Here is a 21,023-nt window from a genome sequence, read left to right as displayed (position 1 = left end):
AATCACAGCATTTGACGTAGAGAGTCCAGACGTTGCGAAAATAGACACTACAGTGGAGGTGGAAGGAAAAGCGATCGTTTTGTGGTAAGCTTCTGCCAGTTCTATCGCACTGACTCCGCTAGGTAGAGCAACTGATGGAAATGGGCGCATCTGACACGGCTCCGACTTCAAGCTTCTGACAACGCGCCAGATGTGCGAGAGAGGCTTGAGTTGGTCCAGCGGTGAGTAGAATAGCCTCCACTGCTCCTTGCCGAGCTTGTGTGTCCTTGCAGGTGCTTTTGTGCGCGCCTGGTAGAACGAATATCATCTGGCGATAACGTCTTTTGCGCACGGCGTTCTGCTCGGCGCTGGATGGCTGGAAGTCGTTCGTATTCAGGGTCCGCCGCAGAGCGTGACTTTAATGGCTGAGCTTGAACTGTTGTTGCGGCAGTGGTTTTTGTTCTAATCTAGACAAGCTCATCGTGAGTTGCGATTTTGACGCTGGAAGCCTCTAAATGAGCCCTGTATCTATTCCAATCTATCCTAGCAACTTTCGATTGGAATGATTCCCCGCAGAAAGCTTTGATAAGGACATAGGTTGGCAATGGTCGCTTCCAGAGGTTTCAGTGTCCGCATGCCAAGTTACAGAGTTCATCAAAGAGGAAGAGACCATTGTGACGTCCAACGCACTGGTCATAATTTCACGAAAGAACGTCGGTATTCCAGTGTTAACCACCACTAGTCCTGCCTTACTTGCCGTGTCTAGTAGGCGACGACCCCTCACGGTGAATTTGTCACTGCCCGAGCAGGGCGACGAGCATCACAGTCGCCTGGTAGCACATGTGGCGGCTGGGTAGCCGTAAGCAGACTACTAAGCCGTTTGGCGTCAACCCTGCGCGGGGCGATACATATGCTTTGATTACAGTGAGCGTTATATTTTTATGTTGCACCGTAGTTGCGACATACCCATTCGACGAGTCCTCGGGCACAGTGTGTTATATGAAGGTGAAGTCATTCCGAATCGCAAGCAGAGCCCTGCTTTGGTGTGCTCATGTGGCGCACTGGAAACTAGAGTATTCTGAAAGGCGAATCTGGGAAAGCAGCCGGGACTCTGAAATCGCTATAATTGGAAAACGGTGCTTTTGGACGAGTTGCCGGAGTTCTGAGAGGCGGCTGTGGAGACCACGTGCGTTCCATTGAAAGACAGCACCCATGTTACGAATTTGATTTAGTACAGGTTCTAGAGATGCAGGCGTCGTTGTTACGCCATGGAGAGGATATCGGCGAGACTAAACCAATGAGAGTAAGTATGGCGTGAGCCCCTGGGGAGGAAGGAGGAGTAGGGAAGTTGCGAAGCGTGTCCAGTATCATCCCCACCCAATGAAAGACATTTGCTGAACTATGGTGCGTGCTTTGATCGCGCGACTGTTTGTATCGCTCGAGCTGCAGGTTTTGGCGGTTCCCTACCGAGGCCCTGCGTAAGCATAGTCGCCACTTGCTCCGGGTAACATGCACCCGGAGCATGACAGGGGGCGACGGGAAGCAAGGGCCAAAGCACTGGCCCGAACGTATGAGGATGACGCCCAGGCATACTACGTTGACGCGGCCATGCACAAGAACAAGCCCCACACCTTCGCACTCTCTGTCATACGGGCCTGCGATGGCAAATGCGTCACAGCCGGTAGCGTATCCGCTCATACGGCAACGCAGGCAGAAGAGGCGGCTATCGCGCTGGCGCTAACTTTTGAGTTGGACAAGGCCATCACAGTATTGAGTGACTCACGCTCCGCCATTGTCGGCTACAGCAGAGGGATCATTGGGCGACCCGCCCATGGACTACTGCCCACAAATAGAATGGCGCGGGCCCACATTAGGTGGTTCCCGGCGCACATGGAAACCACTCTGGGAAGGACGCCAAACCGCACCGAGGAAGCGGACAGAACTGCGCGCGAGCTCGCACACCGCGCAGTCACCTCGCCCCCTCTCTTGCGATCGGAAGGCAACTACGAGGAAAACGAACCGCACCCGGCATTGAGCTTCGGTGAAGTCCTTGCCTGGTATCGCGAACAATGCCGACAAGCACCGAAGCCTCATTCGCTTCTTAGTAGAAGTGAGGGAGTGTTTCTTCGGCAGCTGCAGACTGGTACAGCGCTCACGCCAGCTCTGGCGCGACACATCTGTCCGGACGCCAGCTCTGTGCGCGCGGACCTGCCTCACATAATGTGGGGGTGTGACGAACACAGAGTGAGGGGTTACCCACCGGAACTACCACAACATGTCGTGCAAAATATGAACTCCCCGACTAGGGAGCTCCAACTCATGGTGATCCAGCAGCTGGAGACAGCTCTGGCCAGGCAGAAGCGCGGGCGGCTTCCCGATCACGTCAATGGTCGGACCCCCCAGCGCCGACGCCTCCGGCCGGACGCGGCCCCGTCTCCGGATCGGCTTTAACACCAACAGCCGACGGTGAGGGCGGAACCTTGTGTGGTGATCCCCCTCACCGATAGTGCAGGATAACCAATAAAAGTCCTTTCTCTCTCTCTCTCTCTCGCCACTTGCTCTGCAGCTGCTTTATCTGGCTGACGCGGTGATAGTGGAGGAAAATTTTGAAAACCCAGCTTTGGAGGCATGGCGTTCACCCTAGTCTGCTTGCTTGCATTTCTAGTAGAAGCTGACGCATCCTCGCGGAGAGAATCACGCGGCTTATGCAACGCGGCTTTTTCCGCGATAATTTTTGGTTTTTAACTTGTAGTTGGCCTTCTCCTTTTGCCGCGCAGAGCAGTGAGAATCTGTCGATTCATGCGTCCGTCCACAATTCGGACAACGAAGGTTCTCAGTGACGCAGGAATAACGCTCGGGATGACCACCGCAACGAGGACATCGCTGCGAAAGCCTGCAGACACGAGCCACATGACCGTAACGCTGACACTTGGTGCACTGTCGTGGAGTCTCGTGGTACTCATATTCTCGGTACCGGGTATAGCCCAAGATTATATGTCTAGGAGTGGTCCCTGTGCAGAACACATTCCGCACATTCTCAGATTTTTCTCCTAAGCTACGAGCTGATATAAGGGGGCCCTTTGCCGCAGTGCTTCAAGGATTTCCTAATTTGAAAGGTCTACAGGAACGTCCTTAATGTTTCGGTGTAGTAAGACGAGCGACTCATCTGCGAGCTTGAATGGCTTCCATACTGCCAAGCGAAAGCACTGCCCGAGTGTTTCAGTCCTCCGCGACCGCGTTATCCTAGGCCCATAGACGTGAATACGCGTGCCCCGTGGCTTCGGTTCCATATACTTAGAGTACGCGTACATGTAAACACAGCTTCGGTCACGTTCGCGGTTTCACGATCTCGTGAAACTGGCAGGCTCCATTATCGTCAACCGGAGACACAGATTTGTGAAATCCCGTTCGCGCGCTCTAATGGCTGCGGCGCTTTACCCTTGAAACCGGGTGTCAGGCGCGAATAGGTCATTGCAATGTTATTGGTTGGGTGCACTGCCGCGAAGAGGGTATTTCAAACTTTTTAACGTGCGTTCGAAACTCCAGTGCTCCTGACGACGCAAATGGGGCTTGGGCACAGGTTTCACAAGTGAAAGTTTTTTTTGGAAAAGTCGGAGTCTTGGTCCTTGTACACGTGCTCTATCCAATGCAACCTTATTCCCCAAAAGTATATGAAACTGTGTTCAGAAAAATGAAGGAAAAGACAGATCTACACCCACTATCCGAATTTCAGACTCGTAGTAAGTTGAGCAACAGTACTTAGCCGGGAATTAACGGCAGCGCATGCGCATGTATATTTGGACCTCATTTGGCGAGGCCGTTTGGACGTGCGAGTAGGAAAAAAAACAAATTTTTGGTTGCGGCCACCTCATTAAACCGGGTTATGGGACCGTGATGGGGAAAAATGCCCGCTACACATTTCCTCCTAATGACCTGCCAGGCCCTTCACTAACGTATGCCAGTTTGGTTTTCCCGTCTCGTCTCCTGCGGTGTCTCAGTCTGTCACTGTCTTCCGTCTTTGCTCAAGGACAGGTCGTTTGTGTCTATTAAACCTTTTTTTCTGTCCCATTCCTTGACCACAATTTACGCTCCTCTAATTGGTGCCTAAAATTTTTTGCCCAACTCGACCCTTCCTTGGTTCTTCGCTTGTTTATCCGTTTGCGCTCGAACTCTGTGAACACCTGAGCACTAGGTGAGAAACAATATTATTACGAACAACGTTAAAGTTCGGCGACTTGTTCTTAGGCTTTTTCCTATCTACCTTCTTTTACATCGGGCATGTAGCTTCCTTTAATGCCCTTGATTTTTTGGCTAGGCCAAATGTGCATGAAAAATAAGGCTTTTTGTTAGAAAGAGAAAAGGCAGATTTGCGCTGCATGGGTGAGTGGCATACGCAACAGCGCTAGGTTCCGTAATCGACTGTACTGGAACTTTAAAAACGGAGACCTACGTACCAAGGTTGCAAGAGCCCATCATGTACTTAACGCTTAAAGGGACACTGAAGCGATTTGTAAACATTGCGGGATTACTAGAGCAAATTGTAGTCTGGAGTCTCTACGCGATGTTTCGACTGACCACTCGCTGCGTTTACGCGATTTTATTCAGTAGAAAAACCAACCCGAAAATACTGTCCTCCTCTCTGCATCCACCTTGACAATTTCCCATGACGGTCCGTACGGCGTCAATACGAGATGGCTTGGCTTAAAAGTCCTAGTGCACGGCTCACTGACCCTCCGACAGAATCAGTCGGCCGGCCACCAGCGGGTCATCGCAGTTCGTTCGCTGAGTTGAAACTAAGCCCTGACAGGTGTGTTCCTGGAAGAATCTGCATTTACTTTGTTAGTTTGTTGACTGTATCAAGCTATAAGCTATGTCGGATTCAAGCTATGTCGGATTCCACCTGTTTCAAGTAGCCGGAACATGGTAATTAAATAACAAGGAAAGGCTGACTGATTGGGCTACCTTCACCGAAGAGATTCGCAAGATTTTCGTCGTTTCTTCCGCTCGCTCGGATGCAGCAAAGAAGAAACTTGAAACCCGCATGCAGAATCCCGATGAGACGTACGCTTCGTATATCGAGGATTTCCTCACTATTTTCCGTAGGGTTAGCCCGGATATGTCGGAAGCAGACAAAGTCAAGCATGTACTCAAGGGAATCGCTGTGTTTGCCTTCACTGCCCTAGCGCTGCAAAATCCATCCAGCGTCAATGAAATAAGGGCCGCCTGTTAGCGCTTTCACCAGCTTCACGCGATTCGCCTACAACCGACTACGGGACTCACTCGTCTTCCGCCAGAGACAGAGTTGCGAGCTTTAATACGCAGCATCATCCGCGAGGAGCTCCAGCAGCAAAGCTCCCTAAGCTCCTGCGCTCACGGTGACCGCTTCTCCCAGCCAGCAACTGACTTGCGAGAAGTTATCAAAGAAGAGTTGGCGTCAATGACTGGCAGTCCCCGCAACGGTCACTTAGTTGCTCCCGTGGGCGCTTCTTAGGCGGACGCGCTGCAACGACCACCGGTTGCGCCAGTTGAACTTTCGTCGCCGCCGCCCATGCTCGGCCAGTTAGCAGCCGTCTCGCCACGACGTCCCGTTCAGAGTGTCTATCCGACCTGGCGGCCACGTCTTGACGTTCGTTCCAACGAACGCCCGGTCTGCTTCTACTGCGGCATTAGAGGCCACATCGCGCGCTTCTGCCGACGCCGCCTACAAGATGAACGGCGTGGTTACGCACCTTAGGAACGTGATGTCCGCTTTAACTACGCGTCTCGAGGACCTGCCCACTCTCCCGGACAACGTTCTCTGTCTCCTCAGGACTCACTCGACCATTCGCGCAGTGGCCGTGACTCGAGGCGTCGTTCAAACTCGCCTTACCGTCGTTTCGTGTCACCCATTCGCCCCGTCTCTCGTGACCCTGACCTCCAACCGGAAAACTAGGCGCTGCAGCTTGTGGAGGGGAAACTGCATCGTTTGGACTGATTGAAACTCCTCCAGAGCTCCCTTCAAATGTGTTATCTGTGGAAGTGGAAGGTATTTGCGTGAAAGCTTTATTTGACACCGGAGCCAGCCTTTCTGTTATGGATTCTACTCTTTGTTCTCGTCTACGAAAAGTGAAGACCCCTTACGCTGGCCCTTCGTTATTTAATGCAAACGGACATATTATGCAGCCTGTCATAAGTTGCACTGCACGAGTGTTAATCGGAAAGATCGTCATCATATCCAATTTGCGGACCTGTCCAGTGCTCTCATGAACTAATTTTGGGTTGGGACTTGCTCTCCTCAGCTTCCGCCGTCATATCCTGTCGCCACCAAGCCATTCAAATCAGCGATACCGAGTTTACATCTGCTGCGACCTTACGACGTCAGGTTTTGATTCTGCATGCTGACCACGTCCTGCCGCCTGGTAGCGAAGAAGTCCTGACGGTTTCATCGGGGAACATTTTTAACGGCGACGTGATAGCTTCTCCAGCGAGCCGCTTGATTCCCCGCGGAATTGCCATGTCTACCTACCTCCTTCACTTTTCGCGGGGTCTTGCATCTCTGGCAGCGCTCAACACCACCGGTGAGCCAATATTGCTACGCAAGGGCACGGCCGTTGTTTCTGTGTCGACCGCGAGCCTCTTTCTATCGTGTCTAACACCATTACTCCTTCGCGCATGCGGGATTCAGCACCCTCGACTGTTCCGCCTAGCATCGCTACCACTGTTAGCCCAGACCTCACGGCGGCACAGACGAAACAATTGCTGGCCGTTCTGAAAAAGCACAGCGCATCATTCGACGTTATTTCCAACACACTCATACGTACGTCTGTCGCCGCGCATCGAATTGAAACAGACGGCTCAGCCATTGTGCGCCGTCGTCCGTACATAGTATCTTCGCACGAACGCAAAATTATAGAAGAACAAGTTTCTGACATGCTTAAGCGCGATGTCATACGCCCCTCATCAAATTCGTGGTCATCGCCGGTTGTGCGTGTGAAGAAGGATGGTTCCGTTCGGTTTTGCGTTGACTACCGTGCGCTAAATAAGATAACTCGAAAGGATGTTTATCCATGCCTCGCATCGATGACGCGTTGGACAGTCTCCAAGGGGCAGAATACTTCTCTAGTCTCGATTGACCCTCCGGATATTGGCAGATCCCGATGCACGAAGATGACAAGGCAAAAACTGCCTTCGCTACTCCAGACGGCCTCTACGAATTCAACGTGATGCCCTTTGGTCTGTGTAATGCCCCTGCGACATTTGAGCGAATGATAGACACTGTGCTCCGCGGGCTCAAATGAAAAAGCTGTCTTTGCTATCTGGACGACATCGTTGTTTTTTAGACTACGTTTGATCAACATCTGCAACGTCTAGACGAAGTACTTAGATGCCTCTCCAATGCAGGACCGCAGCTGAATACAAAAAAGTGTACTTTTGCCAGCAAGTCGATAAAAGTATTAGGACACGTCGTCAGTAAAAACGGAATCCAGCCCGACCCAGAGAAAATTTCCGCCGTTCTAAATTTTTCCCCGACCACTACAGCAGAAAGATATCCGCAGCTTCCTCGGGCTAGCATCCTATTTTCGCCGCTTCATACAAAATTTTGCGACCATTGCTTCTCCCTTGCACCACCTCCTGGGTTCTGGAATCACATTTGTTTGGAATGAGGAATGCGAACGGGCTTTCCAATCCCTTAAAGACGCCCTAACATCGAGTCCAGTGCTTGCCCATTTTGATGATTCTGCGCCAACCATTCTGCACACGGACGCCAGTGGCCAAGGCATCAGCGCGGTCTTGCTACAACTTGACTCTCACCAGAGGGAGTGACTAGTCGCCTATGCCAGCCGGTCCCTCACCTCAGCAGAGCAGAACTACACCATAACGGAGCAGGAATGCCTCGCTGTTGTGTGGGCCATTCAAAAGTTCCGCCCCTACTTATACGGCCGGCACTTCACAGTCGTCACAGACCACCACGCCTAATGGTAGTTGTCCACGCTCAAGAACCTTTCCGGACGCCTGGGTCGTTGGATTCTCCGTATCCAGCAATATAATTTTACTGTTGCTTACAAGTCGGGAAAGAAACACACAGACGCGGACGCTCTTTCACGCTACCCGTTGCCTCAATCGTCCGCATCTGCCTTCCTAGCACACCAAGCTGCTCTCCCAGTCGCACCCATCCTTCCTGCAATGTTTCATATTCCAGACAACCTGCCGGCGATCCAACGAAGCGACACTTATTGTCGTACCATAATGGACAGGATGGACGGCTCCACCACACCTCCAAACAGCCGTCTACGTCGCCAGCTAAAGAATTTCCGGCTTGTAGATGGAATTCTTCATCGCTGCAGCCATCATCCTGAAGGCAGCAGTTGGGTCCCAGTGGTACCTCAGCCACTACGGAGAGCCATCTTAGAGGCGTTTCACGATGAAGCTACAGCAGGACATCTTGGTTATGCAAAAACATACGACCGTATTCGCAGTCGCTACTTCTGGCCTGGACTCTCCAAAGACGTGGCCAAGTATGTTTCCTCTTGCGCCAAATGCCAACACCGGAAACGCAGTACGTCTCCCGCACCAGGTACGCTACAACCGTTTCCTTGCCCGTCGGTAGCTACCACCCATAGACTAACGGCCTCACTGAACGATTTGATAAAACTCTATCCGACATGCTCTCAATGTACGTTAGGCCGGTCCCTCCATACTAACTGGGACCACGTTCTGCCTTTCGTAACATTCGCCTATAATTCGGCTGTTCAGCGCCCCACCGGCTACTCACCTTTCTTCCTCGTTTTCGGCCGTTCCCCTTCCTTTGTTATGAACAATGCTTTCCTCTCTGCTCCGGTATCTCCTGCAACGCCATTTTCCGACCAGTTCATCTCTCGGATCACTCACTGCCGTCAGCTAGCCCGCATAAGCACTGAAGTCGCGCAGCAACAACGGAAAACACGGTATGATGCCACTCACCGCGACGTTCATTTCCGCACGGGAGATCGAGTGTTACTCTGGACGCCAATTCGCTCACCTGGCTTGTGCGAGAAGTTTTTGCACCGGTATATTGGCCCCTACGTCGTCACTGAGCAAACTTCTCCGGTGAACTATCGAGTGTCGCCGGCAACTGTTTCCACGGACCGCCGCAGACGCGGAAGTGAAATTGTGCACATTTCTCGCATGAAGCGTTTCATCGACCGTGCACCTTAAATACACGCGGCCAGGCGGCCGCTTCCAACTACGGGGGGGGGGGGGAATGTGAGCGCTTACTTGTGCACCTGTGAACTGAAGTTGAAGTTTATTTCCATAAACGTACACCGTTATGGCGGAAAATAGGGTAAAAAGCTGCACTCAGCAACTTGACGGAGCCCTACTTCCTTCATGGTCAACAGAAACAACAGGACGGGCACGGTGCCCCGCACCGTGCCCGTCCACCGTCACCGGTGTGGTCAACCCCTCACCTGTCGATAACCATTATAATCATCATTTTGTACATAATCATCATCTCAAGTCGCGTGGGTGTGGAATCGCGATCTGGCAAGTAAAGGACGGAACCGTTCGCTCTGCTGCCTCCCTGAGAGAAGCGTTCTGTCTCCTTACAATATGTGCAGCTATTTACAAGTCAGAGTAAGCTGGGAAGCGTCGGGGTAACCAGCAGCGTGAGTTCACGGCCGAGCGTCGTCGTTCTCGTCCTCTTCCACCAGTGGTGCAGCGCCGATCGTATGTTTGTCTCTCGCAGAGATTGTCCCGTCACATGACTCCAGGTGGAATAGGCACCATCTCAGTGCTTCCTAAGAAGAACGGGTCTGAGGTAGCTGATATGGTTTTAGATGGGCGACATGGACAATACTGGCTGGCGGCACAGTAGAGGACGAGGCCCCATGAGAGGCGCCAAGAACAACCTCCTACGTCACATCTGGGACGCGACGCAACACTTTGTATGGTCCAAAATAGGGCTGAAGGCTAGCACGACGTGCAGGGGGCCATAGCAGGACAAGGGAGCGTGGAGGAAAGTGGACCGTGTGATGACGTTCGTCATACCGTGTCTTCTGGGATACCTGCGAAGCAACAAGGTGGTCGTGAGCCAGTTGACAAGCTTGATGGTGCCGAGCGATGGCATCTCGAGCGTATCCAGAGGAGAATCAGGAAGTATTGAGAGCAAAGGCAAAGCCTATTCACGGCAAAGCAGCAGATAAAATGAGGAGAAAACGAACGTGTCATGTCGGGAGGTGTTGCAAGCGATAGTGACGAATGGTAATAAGAGGTCCCTATCTCAGTGGTCAGAAGACAGGTACATTCACAACATGTCGATCAGCTTCCGGTTCAAGCGCTTGGTGAAACCAGTGGACAATGGGTGATAGGCCGTGGCGAGCTTGTGTTTCGTTGAGCCAGAGCGGAGGATATTGTCGATAACTTTGGACAAAACATTTTTATCCGCGGTCAGTTAAAAGCTGGAGGGGAGCGCCGTGGTGCAGGTGGACATCGTAGAGAGGAAAGTCAGTGACGTTAGTTGCGCAGCTGGTTGTAAGATCGCATGTGACGCCGTACCGCGTCGTGTAACCCGTCACATTGGCCACCCAGTGGATTCTCAAGGACGACAGGGAGAAAGTACCAAGTATATCGAGACTCGCCCGAATGAACGGCTCATGGGGAATGTCGATTGGTAGAAGTTCTCAAGAAGTATGTGCGGATGGCTTTTTCTGACGCTGGCAGCTGTCACACGAGGCAACGTAGCGGCGTAGTGGTCGGTAAAGGCCAGGCCAAGAGAACCAATGCCGCACTCGATTATAAGTTCTGGTTATCCCGAGGTGGGGTGCATTGGGTAAGTCATGTAGTTGGTGCAGGATGCTCGAACGTGAATGGCTGGGAACAACTCGGAGTAGCTCAGGACCGTCGAAGTGGAAGTTATGGCAATACAAAACACCATTTCGGAAGGTGAAGTTGCGTACAGATGGTTTCGGGACGCAGAGCTCATACGTTGAATGAGTGACGGAGCGACGGGTCATGGCGCTTCTTGTCACCGATGTTGAGAACGTCAGATATTGCGAAGGCGCGAGTGACATCGGAAAGTGTGGTTGTGTCATGTGGGTCAACAGAGTGACGTGAAAGGCTCTCAATGTCTCTGCAAGTGATCTGAGTTGTAGGTGACGCAAAATGAATATTCCTGCAGACGTAATGCCCAGCAACCAAGCCACACGGTTGGGTATTTCAACTTGGTAAGCCACCACAGCGCGATGTGATCGGTTATGACTGTGAAAAGTCTGCCGTACAAGTAGGGTCAAATTTTGCGAGGGCCCAGACAAGGGCAAGACACTCGCGCTCTGTAATTGAATAATTCTCGGACTTGGACAGCAAACGGCTGGCGTATGCAAAAACACGGTTTTGACACCCTTGCGATTGGGCCAATACGGCGCCAATCCTGTGGCGCTTTGCGTCGGTAACGCTCTTCGGTGGGAGCGAAAGCGTCGAAGTGACCCAAAATTACCGATGAGGTTAGGAGAGAAGGCAGAGTACTGAATGCTTGGGCTTGATCGGGACCTTACGTAAAGCTGGCACTGCTCTTGAAAAGGACTGTGAGAGGGCGAGCTACGTGGGCAAAATGTCTTAGAAAACGGTGTATGTAGTAAGTCCTATAAAACTACGGACATCGTGAGTATAACGCGGCGTAGGGAAATCAGCTCGAACTTTTTCGGGGTCAGGCTGGACTCCAGAGACGTCGACAAGGTGGCCGAGAATTGTTATCGGTGGTGGCCAAAGCGACACTTCCTTGAATTCAGCAGGAGGCCAGCGCGCCGAAACGAGTCTATGATTCTGTCGAATGTGGCCGGAGCATTGCAGTGACCAAATGGCAAAACCCGGAATTGATAAAGTCCCTCAGGTGTCACGGTTGCAATCTTTTCGCGGTCTTTCTCACCGACGGCTATCTGCAAGTATCCAAACCTCAGGTCGATGAAGTAAAAGTATCTGGCACCATGTAGGCAGCCGAGATCGTCTTCAATGCGCGGAAGTGGGTGCACACCTTTTTGCGTGATCTTGTATAAATGCCAATAATCCAGGCACAAACGCCATGTTCCGTCTTTCTTCTTAGCTAGCACGACAGGAGGCGCCCACGGACTAGAAGGCGGTTGAACGATTTCCTTGCTGAGCATTTCCTTGCGGAGCGTTGAGGTTAGCAGCAGCGCGAGTCCTTGCTCGAGCACCATCGTTCTCGTCCTCTTACACAAGCCGCACAGCGCCGATCATACGTTTATCTCCCGCCGTAACAATTTTGTTTGGAATTGGCAAGTTCGAATCCCCGATAGCGCATTTTCTAAGTTGCTTTACTTGTTTTTGGGCAATGTTTTCTATACCGTATTCACCATTCATGTGCCGTGAAGTTCATTGCTCCGCGAGCGAGTTCGCAGAACGCGTGCAGACTGACACTGACGCGCTGGTGAGTGCTCGTTGGCCTTGTGTTGCCATGTTGCCGCAAGCATCGACTGCTTGCGGTCTCAGTCACGAATCAGCCGACCCTTGGCCTGGTGCGAACACGCCTCTTAAAGGGACCCAGCAACAGTTTTTTCAACTTTTTTTGAAATCTGAAATGCTTGCAGAACGTTGTCACCAAACATACCCAGTACTTAGACTAGGGAGTCGCAAAGTACCTCAGCCAAAAAATTACAGCTGTATGCCCGTCAAATAACCTGGAAACTCGCTCCAAAGATTTTTCGCGCTTTCCACGTCTTGACGTTCTTCGACGGCCCGAATTACGTTACTGAAGCCATGTAGCCGCTGCTGGCCCGTTTTCCTTCAGTCGCAGCAATGAACGCTTTTCCATAGCAACTTTAAAAATAAAGCGACAAAAACAAAACAGAAACGGCAGGCGTATCTGATGCGACGAGCAAATCACGCAGTGCGGCTCTGTGCTGGCTATAACTGTACTTTTCGCTGTGCTTCCAGACACGAAGGAAAGAGTAAAAGCGTTTATCAAAAGTGTTGCAGGGTCCCTTTAGATACAAGCCCGAGCGATGAAAGCTGCAAAGGTGGGGAAAAGCGCATCGCATTTGAGCGGCGCCGGTGACGCGGAAGGCGTTATTCTAGTGCGCACGACTCGCCTAGGCTAGTGGTTATTTCGATTTCAAGCCGTACTGACACGCTTCTTCGACGGGATTTACAGGCAACAGGACAGAAGCGTGGCATTCCGATTACTGAGAGAACGAGAATGCCCAGCGAACGATAACGTCGGATGCCAAGCATGTTCTTTCACAGAACCGAAACGGAAACTGGGGCCCTATTCTCGACTGCACAAATTGCCGGCAATTCGCCCATGTTTTTTTGCGTAAGCACGACGTAAGCAATCAGTGACGTGCTGCACGTATAGCTATGACGACATGCAGTGTAATGTGACGAGACACTCATAAAGATCGCTACCAAGGTATCAAATATTGTGCAAGAAAGATATAGAAACACTTGGCATGTACTATAAAAATTAAGACGGTAGCTGAGGCCGACAAAAAAAACACTTCTGGACGTCAAATTTGGCGTAAACACCACAAGGCGATCGAGTAACGTTGATCCAAAAGCGAGCGAAAGGCGGATGTCGAGCTAAAGAACATCACACAATTTTTTTAGCGCATCTATTTATTTCTTTCAATCGCTTTTAGTAACATAGCTGGGCTCCCTGCTTCAATGCAAGCTTTGTTGCGTTATCACCTTCCCTGCCGCCACCGCCGCCACGCCATCGTCTGCTGCTATGTTACAAGTTTATGGCGTGATCACAGAAAAATAAGGCCGCGACTTCAATCAGCGATTTGTTGAACCAAATAATCACTTTTCTTTGTTATTTTTCCCTTGAGTTCGATCATGTGACCCAACAGCTTACTAGGACGAGTATGGACAAATGCAACGCATTGGGCTCTGTCATGGAGAGGCTTGTACTGCCCTGGTATGGTGCGGTTACACCAAAACAAATAATTTTTATTTTATTGCCAAACATAAAAGCAAAATACTGCACGTTATTTGTATGCTCCATGATCGCCGACTTGGAGGCAGTTGAAACTATGATTTGTTTCGGTAGGAAACATGCTTTAAACAGCGCGCATGCGAAACTGCGCCTGCTGCAAATTGCCGCCCATTTCTCGGCGCCGTAAGCCGGGCAATTTTTTGCCCTGTTTTGCTTGTATTTTGCGACAAAAACAGCCGCCATTTTCAAGCTGTTACGTAGCGCATTACGTCACTTTTACGCAGGCTGAAGTTGCCAATGCATGACGTAATCGTTCCCGCCAACTGTTTAAATTACGTCACGCCTTCTCAGCCAATCAGTATTGGCTGAGAAGTATTGTTGTGGAATAGCAAAGACAGGCTTACGTTGTCATGTCCGCTGCATTTAGTCTGGTTTTTCACTGCCGGCCAAGAATTATGCGCCTTTAGTAACGAGCAATAAGGCAAACTTTAGAACTGGTGTCCGTAAACGACATGAAACGTCAAAATGACGACAGCACAGACTGAAGCACAGACGCACAGACTGAAGCACAGAATGAAGAACTCTGTAACATCTAAAGCTTGAGCCATAGCAGCATCACTGAATTTCATTACATGGTTTCAAGGAAGGCACCACTTCACTCACTCTAACAACGGCGTTCCGGGTCACACAATCAGTGGTGGCGAATAGTGACCTCATCCACTTGGAATAGAGAAGATCAGCAGCTAGCCGTAGGGTACGTAATATTCTGATTGGTCATTTGACCTGGTGGATTTACTTCGGCTTTAATATGAAATCCTATGCCCGCAACCGTGACTTGTATTGACGACGAATCAAGTTTACCGAGGCCCATACCTACACGAATGCCGGCCCAGCTCTCCCAGTCTCACTCGGTTTCAGCCTCACACAGTCTCGAGCAGACTCATGCAGTCTCACTCGGACTCAGACTTACTCGGGCTGAAACTCCCTGGGGATAGCTTCGGCTCAAACTCAGTCGGGAGCCCTCTGGGTAACTCGAACTCAATCTTAGTCGGGATCTAACTCACTCGGGATCACTCGGGCTCCCACTCGCTCGTGCTCGCACGTACTCAAACTCCGGGATCACCGGGGCCCAAAGTCACTCGGGCTTAAAGTCATGATGCCTCACGAGTTTTACGCTGTCTCAAACTCAAACTCACGCGTGAGTTTGAAACCAAATCAGTCGGAGTGCGTGGACTCATGAGGAAGCGCGCTGACCTCGGGGTCACACAGCACACTTAATATTTGATAACTTTGGGCCGCATTTGTATTTGTTGTATTGTGAAAACGAATGCCTTCTCTTCTTTTGATTTGATTCAATAACCTCGGATGAAACTTTTTGCCGTCAAAGCACTGATGCGCTAATGTTTTTGCAGAAAAGCGAAGGGCTCTGCGGAGCTAGTTTACATTTTAACGTTTTGCATTACGTCTTTTTATGTCTGATGTTCCGGAAGCAACAACAAAACTATGAGGGCACCTAAAGAAATTTGATCAGCAAATGTTAGAGGACTACTCACCGCTAAAACTGTCGCTCGGCTATGTGGCTTCCTTCAGTGTTGCGGTGAACTGCTGCTAGTTTATTGGTGCTATAAAATTTTTTTTAACCAAAGCTTTACTAACCTATTCGAGCCGACTTTCGCCGTCGCGAGCAATTTGACCTTCATTCGACCCCATCTGCGCCGTTGCTTTGGCAACACATCACGTCACTCGCAGCGCCCAGCTCCGCCGCCGGCGTAGCGCATGCACTCTACGCAGCTGGGTCGCCGGTCGAGGCACGTCGCCGCCTGGGGCACCGATGCGACTCGCCGCGCGCTTGGCTAAAAGGAGCGTCGCGCTCGCCTTGTCACGGTGAGCTGGTGATGGACGAAAGCGAGACGGGCCGTCTCCTCTTAGGATTGTGAGGGAGCGGGAGGCTTTGAGCCTTCGTCGGCAAGCGGCATCTGATCTCCTTGGGGATGCTGCCTGGGTAGCACTGGTGAGGGTCTGGAATGCCAAATGCGCTCAGCGTTGTCACGGCCCTGTCCACCGGAAAGGGCACCAAGAATCCCATATTTACTGCCCTTCTTAAAGCTCTGTACAAAGCACACCATCTAAATTTAGAAATTATAGTGTGCTGGGTTCCTGGCCATTGTGGCATAGCTGGCAACGAGGAAGCCGACCAGGCTGCTGCCAGAGCAGCTGAAAGAACCAGTATTGACATCACGCAAGTACCTTACCTGGATATGAAACCAGCAGTAAAACACATACTCCTTCATCTCTGGCAGAAAGCATGGGACGGAGAAGTAAACAACAAGCTTCACTTGGTACAACCTATAATCGGCCGATCAGCTGCAAGGGAAAAAAATGGGGCCTTTGAGGTCTGGCGATGCAGACTACGAATAGGACACACATGGCACGCATTCCTACCTCCTGACTGGTGACCAGCCGCCAAACTGTGCCAGATGTGGCGAGAGTCTTTCAGTCCTCCATGTTTTGGTTGAGTGCTCGGCCATGGAACCAGAAAGGAGACGCTATTTCCCGTAAATGTACCGTAAGAATATGCCACGGCACATTGCAATGTTTTTATCAGACTGTCCTGTGTTCGAGTTCAGCAGAGTTTTAGAATACCTTGATGATATCGTTTTTTAAAGCAGGTTTGTTTTAGAAAGTAGCATTCTCGTCCACCTCATTACCTTGTTCATCCGTAGGGTTCTATTTACCATGGCCCTATACACCGTTAGCTTATTCCATGCCTCATCACACTCCTCACTCATCTTTTGGATCCGGCCCTTTACACCGAAGTAATTTTATGCACTATTTGGATTCATTTCATCAGCACATTTTTACCTCATCGTAGCAATGGCGCTCTTGGCCTTAGATGCCCTTGCGCCAAAAAACCCCACCAAAGAGGGAATGCCAAACGCGCGAAGCTAGCGTCAGAGACGGACGAAGAGCGAGCCGTACAGCTTGCAAAATGCTGATAGTGGGCTTAACCAGGCCAAACCAAGCTTTTGCTTTGCATATGAATGGTAAGCTGAACCAAGTCGAAACCATGTTAGGGGTGACGCCCCTTAGAGGGTGCCGCTGTTGGCGTCTCCTGTCGCTGTTTTTATTCGTCTTCTCGTGTAGTCACGGTACTAAAACACCGAGAATCGCGTTTACGATTCGATCTACAACGTAACGTGCGTTAAAAAACACCGGCACCCTTGTTTACTCCTCGCGCAGGAGCGCTTCGTGGCGCGTACTAAAAAAAATGGCTGGCGATTACGATACCCCTCAAAGCAATATTTTAAAGCAGCTGTTTAGCTGTTTGTACTGTGCAAAATATATTAAGGCGAAGAATTCTACACAAAGACATTTGTATGGTTACAAAAAACGTGTATTTGCAGTGGCTGACGATGCACAAGCACCGGTTTGGACTGTGCAAAATAGGTTAAGGCGAAGAATTCCACACGAATATATTTGTATAGTTACAGAAAAATTGTATTTGCAGTGGCTGACGATGCACAAGCACCGGTTGCCTCATCAATTGTTCAGCCCTCATTCTGGCTTCTCGCGTCGGCGGTGCTCAGCCTCCGCTCGGGCAGCTCGTGTAGATGCAGCGGCTGATGAAGCACACGACCAGTGGCCCCACTCGCAATTCAGCACTCACTCCCCAGTGCTGCAGGGGCTGAGGCAGCACTCGCGCGTTGGTTTTCTCCACGGCAGCGATGGTGAGCCTGTGCGGCGGCGGCGCGAAATGCCCCCTCAGGAAGGCACCGCGACCCGCGTTTTTAGGAAGCGAACGCACGTCATCGCCACGTGCAAGAACTCATCACGCGTTTGCCCAGCGCAGCACGACGAGCGTCTCGTGTGGGCACAGCACACTGCCCCCCCTCCGCCACCGCACACTTTCGGAGAGCGCTCGCGCCGCCCTGGCGAACCGCCCTCTCCTCATAATTTGGGGGTTGTGGTTGCGGGAGAGGAAAAGGAAAGGAAATGCACCGTGGATATTTTGAGCTCGGCAGGGAGCTCACCTGCATATAACCCAGTGCAGGGGAAGGGAAGTAGAGGGGAAGGGGACAGTACAAAGTGGAGAGAGACAGAGAGAGAGAGAGAGCGGTATAAAGAGAGCTGTGAGTCCCACAAAGCTGTCAGTCTGGGAGTATAGTTGGTCGTGGTCCGGGCACATTAAGCAGTCACTGCAGTCCGGGCTACAGCCGCTGCGTGAGGCCCGTCGTCTCCACGTAATGGAGCAGTTGGGCGAAGACTTCCCGTTGGGTTGCCGCAGGCCCCTTCTGGAACACAACGTCCTCAATGCCGGCGCTGGGAAAGCCTCGATGCTGGAGTCCTTGTGCCCGTGCAAGTGCAGGGACATTGCAGCAGTCGAGCCGCATGCGGAGCAGGAGGCAGCGGGCTTCCCTACTGATACGTGCAGGCAATGGTCGTGGCGCCAGGCCACTCGCGACCCGAGGATCGGGGTGCATTGTCTGTACCATGCGGGCCAGAGCATTGCGGGCCTCTTCGAAGGCGGGGATGTCTTGGGAAACTGGAATGCCCTCCTGGTGAGCCTCCCTGGCTCTGGCGTCGGCGACCTCGTTGCCCCGGATGCCAGTAGAGCCGCTGGTCGCAGCCTCGAGAGGCAACAGTGTGCAGCCGGGGTACAAGGGAGTGCTCCGGGTAGCCGCTGCTGTTGGTGGGCTGGTTGACCGCGTGTAGCCGCAGCAGGGCAGGCCTGGAGTCCGTGGGGTGGTTCTGGGGCCGCCATGGGGTGGTTCTGGGGCCCCCTCTCGAGGAGGACGCGGCCAGCTCCGCCCGTGTGGAGGAAGTGGGGAAGGGCAGGTGGCAGCTTTGGCTGGCTCTCAGCTCAGGCATCACGCACTCAGCCGCCCCGTCGCACGTGCTGTCCTTGATGTAGCCGTCTGTGAAGATATGAAGGTAGCCGCCCAGCTCGTCCTGCAGCAGGGCGGGCCCTGGCGGATGGCTTGGGGTGGGGGTGTGAAAGTGAAAGTTCCTGAAAAATGAGACACCGTCGCGCACAATTTACGGTCTCAGAAGAAAACAAATAGAAGCTCCAGCAAAAAACTGTATTAAAAAAAACTCTACCCCGAAAGTTGCATTGCTTGTACGCACCAATAGTACTGAATATACGCCATTATCCAGCACTCGAATGTATTGAAACTTTCACTGAGTATTGCAATGCGACTATGCAATCTACGAGAAATTGTTCGATATGTGCGAAATACGACGTAACGAATTTTGATGTACGGGTGTTGGAGCGCGTGTAGTGGATCAAAGGTGTACTGTATAAAACTTTGCTCGGTAAACAAATGGATGTAGTGTTTTTCGCATGGCCGCGTAAAACTGAAACAAAATAAAGTTATTTTGCACCTGTTAACGTTCGTAGCCGGGGCTTACACTGGGGGAAAGCGCTGCTTATTGTCAAGTTCCGTCGACAGGACCAATCTGGCATGAGTTAGTGCATGAGTTAGTTTTCTCAAGTTACTTGCAATAAACACGCAATAAATGACTTGCAATGAACATGCAATAGATGACTTGCCATATACAGTCACAGTATTTATTAGCAGCGTTAGCCTTGAAGTGTCAGTGATGTTGAGGCCCCTTTGCTATGTGTAAGACACAATTGCAATGTATGTCCGTGCATTCAAGCTCGCCGTCCCTTACAAGTTGCGCCACTTAGACTCCCAAGAGTATACCGGCCAGTACAGAATACTTTCACCTAATGGAATTGTGCGGACGAAAAAACACGAAAAAAATTCTTTGGAGGCAAGACATGTTTGATTGGACGAATAAAACTTCGCCCCAGGGATATCCTTGTCGCATTAAATGTTTCCCTGGATTCATCCCGCAGGAGGGTCGATGAATAATCGAATAACACTTTAAACCGGGCGTAACTTTTCTCTCTGTGTCCATACGAGGTAATGGAGTTACCAAGACGATAAGAATAGAAAGGGAAGACGCAGAGCTTCTAGGCGTGAAGGTCAGCTCAAGAATAGGCATTGAGGGCTCAGCTTTTTCCTAGCGCCTTTGGGACAAGTACGGACGTTACGGTAGTAGCCCTCAGCTCCTTCCTCGAAATTAGGAAGAGATCGCATAAATCTGTGCTCCTCCGCCAAGCGATGCGTTAATGTCCTCACTGTAATATCGGCCAGCAGATACATAGTGAGATACAGTTGCGACATACACTCGAACCTCAAGAAACCTAGTGCTCTGGCCTCTATTTTTTTGTAACCAGCCATGACAATTTTTTTTAAATAAGGCATTCTTGGATGTTTTTGAGTTGTCTGTGACCGTATTTACTAGATTCTAAGCACCCCCTTTTTCCCATGATAGCGATGACCAAAGGGAGGGGAGGGGGGCTGGTAGTTCGGAAAACCTAAATTGCCGTTCCCACCCCCTACACTTTTTTTTAGTTCCGTACCTCAACGAGCCTGGGGCAAGAAACAATGTTTATGAACCCGCAAATCACGTCTGATGCTCAGTTACCCTCACTACCATTCCATTTTGTTGTGCAGCTTGGACCGCCGCTATCAGTATCTTCAGGAGGTCGTCTGCTGTTCCGTGTAAGTGGTTTGTAATTGAAAACTTCATAAATGACTTGGCAACAACATCAACTTGTGGCCACTTCCACGCGTCTGAAATCCACCTTGCAATGGTTGCTTAGAGAAGGGGGTGCTTATATTCGTATGCAAACATTTCTTCTATTTTTTCCCCGAAAGTTGGGGAGGGGGCTCAGAAAAGCAAAAATATGATTTAACAACGTACGGGTACGGCTTAGTTGGTGCTCCATTACAACTCCGTTAGGCGCAGCAAAGAAAACACAGGACGCGGGAGGCTAGGAGCAGCGCTACTTACAAGGCTGTAAGTAGCGCTGCTCGTTGTCTCCCACGTTCTGTGTTTTCTTTGCTGCGCCTAACGGAGTAATAATAGCAGAAATATGGCGTGTATGCGCTTAGCTGCTTTCGGAGTCTCGGTTCCGGTTAGAGTTGGGCTTCCGCAATGCTGGCCATTAAATACTGTTGGTCCGCTGTGACATGCGTCAATAAAATCGAGTAAAAAATATAATTGGATAAACGTGACGGGAGCGGTGTTAGCTGGTGAAGCGATGTATTTGCAACGCAAT

The 21,023-nt window shown here is 51.0% G+C and overlaps 1 protein-coding gene across 3 annotated transcripts in view; it reads left to right on the top strand.

Moving 5' to 3' along the window:
• The window catches only part of LOC144163424 (uncharacterized), a 204,055-nt gene that overhangs the window by 86,834 nt on the left and 96,198 nt on the right, over nucleotides 1–21,023 (top strand). Inside the window, exon 3 of one of the 3 annotated variants that reach the window (XM_077694411.1) lies at nucleotides 20,416–20,463. The exons of the other annotated variants lie outside the window; for them this stretch is intronic. Coding sequence (XP_077550537.1) covers nucleotides 20,416–20,463 — 48 coding nt within the window. The remainder of the gene's footprint in view (nucleotides 1–20,415; nucleotides 20,464–21,023) is intronic. 3 annotated transcript variants of the gene reach the window in all.

This window comes from Haemaphysalis longicornis, unplaced genomic scaffold, assembly GCF_048455015.1.
Source record: "Haemaphysalis longicornis isolate Haplotype H1 unplaced genomic scaffold, Haemaphysalis longicornis Haplotype H1 scaffold_12, whole genome shotgun sequence".
NCBI classification, from domain to species: domain Eukaryota; kingdom Metazoa; phylum Arthropoda; class Arachnida; order Ixodida; family Ixodidae; genus Haemaphysalis; species Haemaphysalis longicornis.
The sequence above is the reverse complement of the archived record's forward strand: the minus strand, read 5'-3'. Positions and strand labels throughout refer to the sequence as shown.